This window comes from Epinephelus moara, chromosome 22 (assembly GCF_006386435.1).
Source record: "Epinephelus moara isolate mb chromosome 22, YSFRI_EMoa_1.0, whole genome shotgun sequence".
Taxonomy (NCBI): domain Eukaryota; kingdom Metazoa; phylum Chordata; class Actinopteri; order Perciformes; family Serranidae; genus Epinephelus; species Epinephelus moara.
Genome location: NC_065527.1, coordinates 14,176,315 through 14,191,690, shown reverse-complemented (window position 1 = coordinate 14,191,690; position 15,376 = coordinate 14,176,315). Strand labels below are relative to the sequence as shown.

Here is a 15,376-nt window from a genome sequence, read left to right as displayed (position 1 = left end):
AACACAAAAGCAGTCAGCAATAAGATGATGAGGCAAGCATGAGTCTCCTGTTATGATAATGTCTTTGCATCAGGGCCAGCATTTTGTCATAGAGACTCAACTGCTGCAGTCATTGTTTAAGCTCATATCAATATGTCCCCTGGACCTGTAAACCTCGTTGATATTGGAGAACAGTGTTGTGCATGCTTATTGGCCCAGTACTGCTGCACCAATAAAATAAATTAAAACAAACAGGGTCAGTCAGTCACACTGTTGTGATTGGCTTGTAGTGCTAAAGGCGAGGCTGCAGGGGCAGAAATAATGAGCATTATTGTAAAGTTATAGTCTCATGTGCACAAATACTACCTTAAAAAGCAGAGGGAAAGTAAGTCAATCAAGGAGCTTAATGCAAATTTCACACCTGACGAGCGGAGGAGATGCAAATGTGAGTGGCAGGGGAAGAGTTGAAGGAGAAAGTGGCGGGAGGTGTGCACGCGTTGTTGGGTGCATTGCATTGCTTACTGCTCATGTTGCTGGAGGATTAGAGATGTGGCACAGCCCGCTCTCTCCATAGGTGGGGTGCCAGGGTGGTGATAGATGGCGGAGAGGAGATGGAGCTTCTCCCCAGGGCTCGGCAGGAGGCTTCATTACCCCTCGTGTTGCACCAGTTCTCTATTTCTCACAGCAAGTGTGCAAAAAAAACCCGCCATAAAACATGCTGGAGACACAGGCAGGAGCAGCTCTGATAAGAACTGTGTGCACATCTCCTCCTTTTAGCTTCACGCAAATGCTCTGATTGTGTAATTCTCTCTCTCTCTCTCTCTCTCTCTCTCTCTCTCTCTCTCTCTCACACACACACACACATTTTCATTTTCTCTCTCCTCTTTTGTCATCATTTCTTTGTTTCCTATATGTCTCACATCCTCCCTCTATTTGTTTTGGTTATTAGGTGATGTATACATTTTCTATAGAATATCTGTCCCACTTTCTCAGTCACCACCCCCACACACACACACACGCACACACACACACTACACGAATACACATACATCCTCATAGGAAGGTTTCAAATATTCTCCATGTCCTACATCCTTGTAAATAATAGCTGGTGTGTATGTGTGTGTGTGTCCAATGGGGATACACGATAGCAAGCCCCAAATGATAGACTGCTAGTGGAAATTGCCTGAGGAGCAGGTGCACAGTGGATGACATTCACATCACATTCACTGCACATGGAAACGCGAGAAAGGGAACTTGAAGGAACACTGTGTGTGTAAGCCAGTAGAGGGAAGTGTGGCGAAGGTAGTTTGATTTGTTAAAGAGTGAAAGGACGAGTGTGCGAAGACAGAAAAATGAAGGTAGCTGTGGAAGATGAAATACTGTATGGTGACGGCGAGGCTTGGAGGGTAAAAAGCAAAACAAACACACCTGTGAGCGAGCGTCTGATTGCTCTAATTGGGCCATTTATATTCAAGGGCTCCTTCATCAGGGAATCTTCATATAGATCATGTTGTGGATGTGTTTACAAGCATTTGTCAAATTCTAATTATAGAATCTGAGAGCATTTGAGCAGCCTCTAATGTTGGAGAGGACATGAAGCATGGTGAAGAGCTTTTAGTCACTTCATGCAGTGTTATTAGCATATGTGTGTGTGTGTGTGTGTGTGTATGTGTGTACTGAAACATGTTTATAACCAACAGAGTGAGGACATTTTTGGAAAGTGAGTCCTTTTTTCTCCAAAAACCTGTTTAGGGGTGAAGACTTTGTTTTAAGGTTCAGGTTACAGTTAGGTTAAGGTTAGAGGTGGGTAAGGATTGGGGTTGGCCATTTAGTTGTGAACGTTAAGGTTAAGGTAAGGGGGCTGGGAATGCATTATGTCAGTGAGCGTCCTCACAATGATAGGAGTACAAGAGTTTGTGTGTGTATTTAACTGGTGTATCACTCTTCCCATGAGATCTACACTCTGTTAAAAGGGGAGACGATTGCAGCATGCTCCTCACCTTCATAGTCTCTGTTTCACTCTCTTGATATCTGTGTGTCTCTCTGACTTTGCCCTCAGCAGAACACCAGAAAATCTCAAGAAATGAAACGGAGGTTATGTGGTTGTGATAGCTGATCCCTGCTTAGCAAGGAATGAAACACATGTTGTCCTTAGGAGCTTTACTCGTGGAGAGGGAGGTGGTGATGATAGGCAGTGGCATTATGGCAGTGTAGGCTTGACAAATGAGGTTAAAGTTAACATCCAGACAATATAATCACCTCAGGGCTTTGATCTTTATCCCCAGGTGTCTGTGGTCCACCTATTAAAAACAGTACGTCTGCTGCGTTTGCTGCGGCTGCTCCAGAAGATGGACCGCTACTCGCAGCACAGCACAGTGGTCCTGACGCTGCTGATGTCCATGTTCGCCTTGCTGGCTCACTGGATGGCGTGCATCTGGTACATTATCGGCAAGATGGAGATGGAGGCCAACGCTTACAACTGGGATATCGGTGAGCAAAGGAAAAATGATGCCCACACGTCCATCTATGTTAGTGTTTAAAAACTAGACTAGTGTTGCTGGGAATGTACTGTTATATGAAATACATGTGTGCAGTTTCACAGACCTGTGGTATACCTCTAAATGATGTCTTTGTTAGCATGACACTGACAAAACATGACACATAATAACATTGTAGAGATTCAGATTTTGTAAATAAAAGTACTGTTATCACATTATCTCTGAGTGTCCCTAGAGACACTTGAATATATAATCATACCAAATTCTAACATCAACAATCAATGCAACTACAAGGCCTCCCTGATCTAGTTTGAAAAGGAATTCAGTTGCAATGAATAAATATTTTGGTTGTCACCATCTTGGATTTTTGGAGCCAAAGGTGATCATATGCATTTGGATGAAAGCTTGGAGCTGTGGAGGAGCAAGGGGTGGATCTGACTCATAGACTGTGGTGACGCTTGCAGACAGGTTGTCACTTAAAGCAGCCATTCCTTTGATTATGCATAACTGTAAGCCTTAGTAAAATGTGAATGAGTAAGTTATATAAAAAAATAACACCCTGTACAGTTGTCATGAAGCGGGAAATTACCTATAGAGACCAAAACCGTTTTTGTTCCAGGCTGTAAACACATTTATTTCTGCTGTAAAGTTGGACTTTTAAACATGCGTGTCTATAGCCCCGTTTCCACCAAACACTTTCAGTATGGTACCTTTGGAACTAAAAGTAACCCTTCACACATGGTACATTTCCACCACTACTGACCAATCAACAGACTGCAGTGTTCACAGCTCCACCTTTTAGTACCAGATCTGTGTAACTCAACAGAAGGGTGACCAATAATGGGGACGGTACAGAACCGTTTTACTGGTACCATCCATTCACAGTGGAAACAAAAAAAAAGCATAGCGAACTGAACTGAACTGTACCGCACTGCTCGGTGGAAACAGGGCTTATGAGAACTGCAGAGCTGCAGTTTTTGGCACCTCCGTGTTGGCTTTATTTTTCAGAGGTTACATGATGCTACAGGAATGAGGACCATGAAGCATCAACCATGATAATCTAGGATTGGGATGGAAGGCACTGAAAACCAGTTGAAGCTATAAGTAAAACTTTCTATAGAAGACAGAGGGTTTGATGTCAGTCCAGCAGCAGTGCCATACTTCAAGTGTGGCAGTTCCAAGATGGCATTGATCTTAAATGGATACTCATAGCATGACATACAGGCGGTTGCACTCTTGATGTACATGTGATTGTTTGTGGTTGGTTTGTTTTTTTTTGCCATAGTGAAGCCTGATAAAGTGTTTTCATTTTATCTCCATTTTTCTGGCCGAGGGAGCCATTATCCAGCTTTGTCAAGCTCTATACTAAATCAATATAAAGGAAACACTGGGCTTTTATGAGTAAAAAGTGTAGGGTGAATGGCTCATGGCTCATGGCTTGTGGCTCGGAGTAAAAGCTATAAAGCTAAAATGTTGGATTTTCTATTGATCACGTGGCATTAATAAAATAAGTCATTTTCACTTTTTAATCAAATAAACCCCACATATACGTCATATAGGAGACTTCTCTCCCCCTCCCTTGATCTACTCTTTGCATTTTTTTAAATGCTCACCTTTTAATTTCTGCTTTATCTTAACTATCGCATCATGTGTGGGGCATGGTGTCAGTCCTCTGGTGCATTGCAGTTTCATAGCTCATTATTTCCAAATCAGCCATGGCTCTGAAAAGCCATTGATGTGTGAAACCTGCAGGATTTTTTTTCCCCAGCAGGTAAGATCTGATGTGTTTTTCATCATGAATCTCATTCCTGTAGGTTTGCAAGCTATGAAGGCAGATTTTTACGTTCAACCAGGATTAAAAACCATCTCGCATAATAAAACAGAGAACAATCGAAAAGATACCACATAGATGTGGGATTGAAACACAAGATGTGGAATTGAGAGGCCCGAGCTAATAGCTATGTTATGGACTCATCATGTTGTGTGGGTGTTTGCAGTTAAGAGACAGTGCTGCATGCTGTTCGCCTTAATATTTCAGTAAACGGTTAAATTAAGTGTATGATTTCCTCATTGATTTTATTGATCCCTAAGTCTGTTGTAAAACCCACACTGAATGGAAAGTGTGTGAGCAACAGTTACATCAGTTTAGTGTATGTATGCTTGCATTTGTGTGTGTTGTAAAATTAAGCGAATGGCGTGCTTCCTCTCATGACTCCCCCCACAGCCTCCAGGTCCCTCATATAATGAGGCCCCCGGGGCTGGTCTCAGGTCAGTATCGATGAGCTGCACTGCTCGCAATTACCTCGCTCTGGTGTCTTCATAACTGGTTCCGGGTCAGCATTGACTGGGTCAAAAGAACGATGCAGATTTCTCTTCACCAATTACTGTATCTCAGTGTCATAAAATAACAGGTCAGTGCATGAGGCAGGATTAATGTGTTGTGTCCTAATTATGTGTTTCTGATGCTGAACTGAGCGTTGAAGTCAGGCGGCTATGAGGGGCTTCCATCCAATTACCATTCATCAGTGTCTGCAGGAGACTCTCCTGGGATCAGCTGCATGTCTGCACACTGTACTGACCAGGGATCAGTTCTGGTTCCCAAGCATCTGATTTGCGTCAACCTTTAAATCCATTGTTCTGGATGCAGCACGGAGGAAAGCTTACCACAGTTTCCAGAATGAGAAGATAGTGCTGTCAACTTTGTATGCATGCACATGCATCAGTGCACAGAGACATGAGATGGCCGCTGCAGCTTATTGTAAAGAAACACAAAGGTTTTGTAACAAGGCTCATTTTGGTTCCTTTATTAATCACTGTGCAAAGAACAAGTATGAGCAGAGATGGCAGGTTTGCCTCTGAATGCTCTAATGCCCAGAGTGGGCTGATGTTTTAAGCTTGAAAAACAAAACAAGAGTGCACTGGCTAACCATCCCTTTGTCCTTCTTCTTCATATTCATCAATATCCCCATTTTTAAATCAGGATGGCTCCATGAGCTGGGGAAGCGCCTGGAGTCGCCGTACTATGCCATAGGAGCTGTGAATGGGACTGGGATGGGCAGCGGTCCCGCCATCCGCAGCGTCTACATCGCCTCGCTCTACTTCACCCTCAGCAGCCTGACCAGCGTGGGATTCGGCAACGTGTCTGCCAACACTGACATAGAGAAGATCTTCTCTATTTGCGTCATGCTTATCGGAGGTACACAGAATACACACATCAGTGATATTGTGTGTGTTGTGTTTTCTAAAAGTGAGATTTTTTTGAGATCACATCAATGTGGGTCCACATGTTATTTGGAAATGACTCTCTTACACTGTTTACATTCAGACAACAGCGTGTAGAGTTACAATGTTAAATTATATTTACTTCTAATATGATTCCATGATGTCTTGGTATCAGTAACTGCAAATCCACAAAATCAATTTTTTCTTTCCTGATCTTTGCAAGATGGTCTGATCCAGTTTGAACTGGATCGTTCCACTAGGTTTGGTTTTTTGGGATGAAGAGAGGTCACCGTGGCGGGGTTTTCCCTGGGGGCGCTACCCACTCTGGTTCAGCTAAATGTTAAATGTCCCTGGTTGCCTGGGGGCAGTAGCAGTCACAGATGCACACACACACATACACATACACATACACATACACACACACACACACCGTCCCTTGTGTGTCAACGCAAACTGAAAACTAACACAAAGCACCTGTTCATATTTATAGCAGAGCATAGGTCAAATGCAGTGAGCTTGTGGAAGAAATTAAATAACTGAATATCTAATCATGGTTCAGTTTAAAATGCTGTGGCATAAAAGCTCAATTTGTGTTGATCAGTGCGTCACATGTAAGAAAATGGAGTCTGTGACACAACAGTGGCTCCCAACATGTGGTCTGTGTTCGGTGCTTTCATGTCCAGACATGTGCGACATACCTGCGACACAGCTGGAAACTGAATGAGATTAGAAGAATACATTATCTGTGGGTGTGTAGGGGGCAGGTATCTGTCACACCAATCACATCAGCTCCTCTCAGACCCAACACTGATGTTCCTGCCCGGGAGGTGCAGAGGTGCAAGACATGAATGTAAACATAACATTTAGCCAGTTGACTGGTTTGTATGTTTATTTGATTGTGGAAATTGACAGCGTCCAATGGGAATCATGTTTAATAATATTCACATGGGAAGTATTATTTTGATTATCCAAACAAGATTTTAGAAATTTGATTTTTTTAGGAGGGATTTTATCATTAAAAAGAGAAGGCAGCTGTAAAAATCAGCACACAAAGGGTAACAACCTGGGCCCTATTTTCCATTTTTATTTGTGTCTAAGTGACCACTTGAAACTACAATTTTTGACACTGGTCCACTATTGAGCAAGACTGCTGCAACCAGCAGCTGGGAAACGGCTGTGATGTAATCCCTCTGGGCAATCGAGCACCGCCAATTTAGGTCCACTAAAAGTTTTTGCCACTGACAGCCTCAGATTGTTAATATAAGTGTCTGGGAACTGGAAAGGATCTCTACAGAGATAGATCTTTTTGTTAAAGAGTAACATCCTTTTTGTTTAAACAGAAACAGCCCCAAAATTGGCATCGCAAAACACATCAGACAACATTTAAATTAACAGTAATATGAGCTTGTATAGCAGCATATTTTCACATCTAACTGAGTGAATTAAGGGTTTATTTCACCCAAATCAGAGTTGGTGATTGTTGGAACGTGGAAAGACAAACCAAGATGGCTCTTGTTGGTTTTATTTTTGGTTTTGTCAACTTTAAATGCCGTGTGTTTTATGATGAAAAATTGACAACACATTCGCAATCCAACTTTGTCACATATCGACGTTTGGTCATGGACTTTTTTACGTCAACAAACGATGTGCAGGGCTCCTTGGTGATGTTGGTCATTGATGTTCTGGGACGCCATGTCAAGTTCTGCCAGTTACATGCATTGTCTGATTTCAAAATACAATGCTGTTTTCACAGGACTTGTACTGTTTGCACAGTCTCATTCAAAATAAATGCACTACGTCGGTACAACACTGTGAATACTTACGGGAAGCGAACACTGGCCTCCTGGGTGAAAATCGGTGGTTGTTGGACCCATCCACCACCCCTCCTGCCCGCTCTACTCGGACTTCCCCTGCCTTAATTTTCGTTATTGTCCCACCGTGTGGGAAGCCGATGGGCGCCATTAAACAATAATGGCAAGCAGCAGCATATCAGCCATGAAAGGACGTGAAAGGGCAGCTTTTTTCATCCGTGTCTGACATGGAAAGTCACTGACCAAGCACCGGATTTTGATGACTTTGGAGTGAGACTGTGTTGCAAATTACTGCTTCTTTAAATGGAGTCTAGTGGCTTTGACGATGGTGATTTCAGGGCTGTTTTGTGGTTAAAAAAATGATCTTAATTTCTAACAAAAAGGTCTGTCTCCGTAGGAATCCTTTCCATAGTGTAGTCAGACACTTAATAACAATCTGAATATGTCCGTGGCAAAAACAAGCACTTTTGGTGGACTTGACGAAGCTCAATTGCACAAGCACTTTTGGTGGACTTGACGAAGCTCAATTGCCTGTGAACGTTACATCGCAGCCTGTTTGTCTGCTGCTGGCTGCAGCATTCTCACTCAGTACTGGACCAGTGTCAAAACCTGTGGTTCCTATTAGTCACTTTGACACAAAAACATGGGGAAAACAGGGTTGAAGTTGAAAAATACCAAAGTTACCCTTTAATTGCATACAAACGTACCTTATTCATGTTCAAATCTACTGGCAATGTGGCTACTGAGAGGTGTGTGAAGACATTTCAGAAGATGACTTCCTCTTGTTGTGTCTCAAACTGCACCATTGACCTTGTGTGAGCAGTTGTTCAAATCCATGTCTTAGTCATCCCATTAATGTTACACTGCTCTCCTTACTGTTGCTCTCCCTACATGTTGGCACTGTTGAGTTTACAGTGAGCTACACAAAAATATTTCCCTGCTGGCTCCAAGCTTCTGCCATTAAAATAGCACCCCAAAGGGTTTTTCTCCTATTTCGGTCCCCTATCTAGACAATCCATTGTCAGCCTATTTCATTCATGCTAATGCTCCATTATCTCTTCCCAGTCTGACTCTCCTCTTCTCTCTTTCTCCGCCTGCAGCACTGATGCATGCACTGGTCTTCGGTAATGTGACAGCCATTATTCAGAGGATGTACTCACGCTGGTCCCAGTACCACACCAGAACCAAAGACCTCAAGGACTTCATCCGTGTCCATCACCTGCCGCAGAGCCTCAAGCAGCGAATGTTGGAGTATTTCCAGACGACCTGGTCAGTCAACAATGGCATCGACTGCAACGAGGTAGCACACGTGCATACACACTTCAGCTGGTGTAAATCTTTCTCCTCCTTTTTCAGTTAAGTCATGTTTTTGACACGCAACAGCACAGCACGTAGGGATCAATAATTCATTTGAAAGATCACACACTTCTCAATCTTCATCACCCACATTCAAACTCATCATAGGAGCGATATGATCGATATGGCATGATCCACATCAGTGTATGAGCATGTTGTTTTCCTCTGCACTGACTGACACTGAAGGGACAGAAGACAAGAGCAAAAAATTGTCTTACATGATCATTTGGGAATGACAGGATATTTTGCAGCCTCAAGATTCAGGATTTTAACCCCTTCTGGGTGGCTTGTGGTTGAAGTGACACTCGTGTTAAGTGTGAAATAAAAGGAATGTACAGAAATTCGAGATGTGGAGAATTTAGAGCCCCTTTCCAACTGGACAAAAACCCACTCACTCCAGTCGGCTTGGATTGGCAGTGATGGAGGTACAACACCTTGATGGACGTGCTAATTTTTGCCACTTTGCTGGTGCAATGCAGTGACAGGCCGCCACAAAATACTGTCCAAGCAGCGTTCGAACATCATTCACAACTGAATCAAAATTGAGAGCAACTTAATAAGTAAGAGATACAAAAAAGAAATAACCGCTGTAACACTCGGATTGGCCTCCATGCTGCTTTCTACTGTTTCCTAACCTGTTTTCCAGCCCATCTGTGACATCAAACATGACACACCAGCGTACTCTTCTGTCTCTGGTCTACTGGCAATAGCAGTCTATAAGTGACGTTATTGCAGGACCATGTCAATACACACAAACACACTTAGTCTAAACCAACATTAACAACATTATGGCATGAGGACAACTTAAAGAAAAGACAGAAAAAGAAAGGTGAACAACACCTTTTCACGAGAAGCCCAGGGGAGAAGGAGGCAAGCAGTTAGTAGTCTAATAGAAACTCGTCCCTCCAGGCTGTGAGTGCCTGCGAGACAGCTGTCAGAGTCCAGACCAGCGCTTATATGGAGTGATGATGATGAATCCCAGACAGATGAATTATAGATGGGCCTGTTGATTAAAGTCAGCCCGGCTCAGATGACTCATTGATCGACTCTATGTGACGGTGAGCTCCAGATCTAAGTCCCGACAAGGAGACGGACGGATAGATGATATGCAATGTTTGGACTTTTTTTTTTAACTGTGATTTACTGTGATCTTTTTTTAGTTTGTATTTGAATGTTTACGTGTGTAGCAACTGTATATGCTGTTTTATGAGCAATACTAGTGAGTTATATTGTTTTAACAGAGACCTGTCTATTCTGAAGGTCCAGCATTGAGTTGATACCAATGTTCGAGGCTCTAACACACATGGAAAGCCAACAATGTTGTTTTGTTTATTGGCTGACTGGAAATTAAATGATCTATAATTATATGTATTATACATATGTATAATGTCCTGGAGGAGGGAGGTTTATGACTGTTTTTGGAGGAGGTTTTCCTTTTCTGAATCAAGGGTCTTAGAATGGGGTGTTGTGTATTCTGTAGATTGTAAAACGCTCTGAGGCAAACAATTGATTTTAGGCCATGTAAGCAAACTTGACTTGACACTAATGTTTGCTGTGCTACAATAGCTTCGGAATGAAATCAAAGGCAACCAAAGCTGGAAATGTAATCGCAGAGTTCCAGCATAGCTGTGCTTTCACAGCTGTCGTGCTTTCCTCACTCTTGCCTGCTTCCTGTTTCTCTCTCTCTCTCTCTCTTTTTCCGTCACATCATCTTTACAGCTGCTGAAGGACTTCCCGGATGAGCTGCGATCCGACATCACCATGCACCTTAACAAGGAGATCCTGGAGCTGTCGCTGTTTGCCTCTGCCAGCCGTGGCTGCCTTCGCTCCCTGTCGCTGCACATCAAGACCACCTTCTGTGCTCCCGGGGAGTATCTCCTCCGACAGGGCGACGCTCTCCAGGCCATCTTTTTTGTCTGCTCCGGGTCCATGGAGGTGCTGAAAGACGGCATGGTGCTGGCCATCCTGGGTACGATAAAGGATAAAGGCATTTGGGGATAGAGGGGGAGAGAGAGAGGTGGTGTATGGAAGAAGGAACAAGAATCCCTCTGTGCCATCATTATAGCTTTACAAAGAAACTCCTAGCAGCAAGCTTCATAATGAAGCTCAGTGCGGCTCATTGTGATAAAGCTGAGTCTTTAAATGAGCCCATTGTTTAGAAATAGGAGCATCACAGTTTCCTAAAGGCCACAGCTCACTCGCAGAGCCTATTGTTATTAAACCCCCATAAAATCAACCTTAGTTAGATGCCTTTCCAACATTACATACCAGCGGTAGAGTGTTCTCTTAGACTTCTCGATAGCTGTGCACGCAAAATGGGGGAGTTAGAGTCAGCCCTAGTCAGTTGAATCTGTGTTGTCCAGTTCAGTCCAACCCCATTTGATCAGTCTAATTCTCCAGGATCAGGTGATTTCAGCACCATCTAGTCTAGGCCAGTTTAGTGTCATCTGGTCCAGTACATGGTAGGTATAATTAAAATCAGTCCTCATACGGCACTCAAAGCCAAATTTGTATGCACTTTAATTCACAGTGTTAAACAAATGTTTGATTTGCTAAGGCAGCAGCTAATTACAATATCAGCTGCCAGCACTGACTTCTGTGTGTTCTGCAACAGAAACAGAATAAAGAGAAAACTTAAAAGGTGTATTTCAGTGGCGCGATAAACCTGAAATCAGCAATTCCAGATTGCTGTGATGCTAAAATAGAATTCGGCTTCTCATTACTGGAGGGACGAAGTTCTAAAAGATTTGCTAAAGCTGCAATTCAGCTCTAACTAAGAAAAGATTTTTGGGCGCCTTTACTCATAAAACTAAAATAATAGCCATTTTTATAGAAAGTGATATTAATGCAGTAGGAGTGATTATGTAAAGTTTTAATAGGAAAAATAGAAGAAATTATAGAAAAAAGATGCATAAATTAAAAGACTGCTAACACATAAACATATTTACTTCCTGGTATCTTGCAAGTTATGAGTGTTCTCAAATTTATAAAAAAGCTACTTGAAAAAAACTGGTTGGCTTTTCTCGCCATTGTCACCATCACAACCTTCCTTTAATATATCCACACAAACTTGCAGCTGCCTCTGAGTAGTGGAGAATTTCCCATTCAAAACTAATTCCCCCAAACTGTGTGACAGTGTTGGGCTGTAGTGAAAAGCACCATAGGGGTCATACACGTCTCTTGGTGCAGAATGCATCTGAAACAAGATGTAAACAACCCTCAGTCAGACTGTAAATGGACTCGCACTTGCTTTTCATGTCACATTCATACACACATACACTGGTGGCCGAAGCTGCTGTACAAGGTGCCACCTGCTACTCGATGTAACTGAGTTAAGCATTCACACAATTTGGGGGGTTCAATATCTTGCCCAAGGATACCTCGACATGCAGACTGGAGGAGCCGGTGATCGAACTACCGATCTTCTGTGTAGTGGGCGACCTGCTTTACCTCCTGAGGCGCAGCCGCCTCACAGCCGCGTGTGTTTGTGTGTGTGGTTGTTTATCTGAGCACCAGTATGTAAACACTCCCGTTGAGCAAAAACGTTTGTGTATGTTTGAGCCTGTGTGCATGTCTGGAGTAGGTGGTGTGTGTGTGTGTGTGTGTGTGTGTGTGTGTCAGTAAGAGAAAGCGAAACAGAGCTGAATCTGGACCTCCATTCATCACTCTGTCTCATGTTGGTGCAATACTTACAATCTTTATCTCAATCTGTTACCGTGTGTGTGTGTGTGTGTGTGTGTGTGTTGTGCATCTCAGCACCATGATGCAAACCCTCCTGTTGGAGAAAAAAAAGTTTGCATATGGTTGGGCCTGTGTGCGTGTAGGTGGAATTGTTTACTGGTGTACAGAGTGATGTGTGTTTGCGTGTGTGTGTGTGTGTGTGTGTGTGGGTGGGCGCATGTGTGTGTGTGTAGGCTTGACAGGCGGAGAGCATTGTCTGTGTGCTTGCCTGCTGACTGTGCAGAAGGTCAGGCTGACAGTGAATGTCTGACTGAAGGAGAAAAAAAAGCTCTGTTTCTCCTTCTCCGTTTGTGTGTCTCACTATCACCCTCTTCCTTGTCACACCACAAGTCTGTAGCCACAGCTCAGAGCCTCCTAATAGAGAGTGGGTGAGAGCGAGAGACGCCACGCTGACAGACATGAAACAGCAAGAGTGAGACAATGAGGACAAAGTGTGGTTGATGGAGAGAGAGAAAAGAGGGAGAATGTGTGTAGTAGAATATCCATCAGAAATAAAACAGCTGGACTGAGGGAAGGCAGAGAGGAGGTAGAGATAGAGTGTGAACAGAAGTGAAGGAAAGCAGAGGCGAAAAAAGGAAGAGAGTGGAGCAGGGCTGCGGGATAAGAGGAAGGGATACGAGAAAAAAAGAGGGAAGGAGGAATATTGAGTAGAGCAAACTGTGAGATCATAAAAAAAAAGGAGAAGTTGAGCTGAGGAGATAGAAGATGTGGAGGGGAAGGAAGGAAAGAAAGGAAGGAAGACAGAAAGCAAAACTTGGAGACGGCAATGAATGAACGGAAACAGGGATGAAGGAAGGAAGGATGGAAGAAAGGAAGGAAAGATGAGAAGATTGTACGAATCGGAGGGAAAGGGGAAATGTGGAGGAGGCGAGGAAAGACATAAACCAGGAAGGAAGAAAGGTAAAAAAGAAGGAAAACGAGAAAAGGAAGAAGTGAGCACCAAGTAAGGAAGAAAAGAAGAGAGCAGGGAAAAAAGGATGGAATATACAAAGTAGAGACACAAGTAGGAATAGAAAAGGGAAGATGGAGAAGAAACAGGAAACAGGAAAGAATGGAGCAAGGAAAAGAAAAGGAAAGAAGGGAGATGGAGGAAAGAGAGGGAATGAAAGAATAGAAACAGGGAGTAGGACAGTAGGAGAGGACAAAAAAAGCAGGGAAGGAAAGAAGGAAGTGGGGAACTAAACAAACAAGGATAAAAGAAGGAAGGTAAGAAAATGGAATGAGAGGTGAGGAGAAAGGAAAAGGGAAAGACAACAGAGTGAGAGAATGAATAAAGAAAGAGAAGGCAGTTATGAGGACAGAGAAGATAATGACAAAGGGTTTTGATATAGCGGGAGGAGCGAGGGATCTAGAGACAGAGATAGGGAGAGGGAGAGAAGTAATGACTGAGGTGAGAAGGAGCGGACTGAGACACAGTAGTAGAGAAAGAGAGGAAGAGAGAGAGAGGGAGGGAGGGAGGGGGAGAAGAAGAACAGTCACGACTGCCGCTTCATCAGCCTCAGTGTAATTTAGCAGCGTTCACAGTTCACAATGACCGTAATGAATATTTTATCACTGCTTAAGGGGCATTAACACTAACAGGGTTCTCCGTACAGCTCCGTCCTGTATTTGTATGGAGAACAGGAAACAGCTGTCAGCGCCGCCTCATTCAAACACTTAAATGTACGAAAAGCAGTGATTATGTAATATAAATAATCAGCATAGACTGTAAACGGTGACACACTGTTCATTCACAGTCCACTCAGTCATGTCCTTATTTTGTTTTAAAGGTGATACAGTGTAAATCTACAAAACAAAACCTCTCGTTACTTGAGCTTAATTTAGAGTCACCAATTAACCTGCATGTCTTTGGACTGTGGGAGGAAGCTGGAGTACCCAGAGAAAACCCACGCTGACACAGGGAGAACATGCAAACTCTGCACAGAAGGGCTCCCCCACCCTGGGGCTCGAAACAGGGACCCTCTTGCTGTGAGGCGACAGTGCTAACCACTGCACCACCATGCCGCCCATTGTCAGTGATGCTGCTCCAGGTTTCAAAGGGACCTTGGTGTGAGCAGTTTCATGTAGGAGCTGTTTTCGTTCTACAGAACTACACCTGCCAAACGTATCATCCTGCAGAAGCAAGCTCACATCTACTGCTATAGCTCACCTAGCACCACTGAGCGAGTTGATGTTACAGCTCAGCCTGGGAGGACACCATTGATGTTTATATCTTGCACTGTCACGAGCATGAACCTCTCATCCATGAGAAGATGCACGCATGTCCGGTAGAAAGAAAATAGTTCCTACATGAAACTGCTCACAACAAGGTCTGTGGATTATCTTGAGCACCACAAGCAGAGTGCAATCTAGTTCCATTATATTCTGGGGATACTAACTGCAAAGAAGTTAAATCAGTACTCTTTGGTTACCTGAGATAGCTACTGATAGCTCTTCAGAAAAACAAATGCACTATCCTCATCCTGTTTGGGTTGTGCAATGGTTGAAGCGCTTTCTTTGTGCCATAAATTGAGCCTTAATTTTCCCGGGAGGTTGTATCTGGTGGCGTACAGTAAAACTGAGGCTCAAAGGGAACCAATCTAAACACAGTTGGTGTCATTATTCTATAGCCATTACAATGTGCAATCAACATTTACCTCACAATAATAAGTTAAAGCAAAAACATTGTCCATTTCAGCTCTAATGTTAATGTAAGAATGAATAGAGAAGCTTGTCGTCAGCTGTGTTTAGTCCCAGCTCTCCTTTATTGTTACTTTTGGTGAAAAGAGC

The 15,376-nt window shown here is 43.3% G+C and overlaps 1 protein-coding gene across 1 annotated transcript in view; it reads left to right on the top strand.

Moving 5' to 3' along the window:
• Window positions 1–15,376, top strand: part of kcnh8 (potassium voltage-gated channel, subfamily H (eag-related), member 8) — a 66,084-nt gene that overhangs the window by 37,432 nt on the left and 13,276 nt on the right. The window contains exons 7-10 of the mRNA XM_050035124.1: window positions 2,265–2,469; window positions 5,458–5,673; window positions 8,611–8,810; window positions 10,586–10,835. Of these exons, the coding sequence (XP_049891081.1) occupies window positions 2,265–2,469; window positions 5,458–5,673; window positions 8,611–8,810; window positions 10,586–10,835 (871 nt within the window). The remainder of the gene's footprint in view (window positions 1–2,264; window positions 2,470–5,457; window positions 5,674–8,610; window positions 8,811–10,585; window positions 10,836–15,376) is intronic.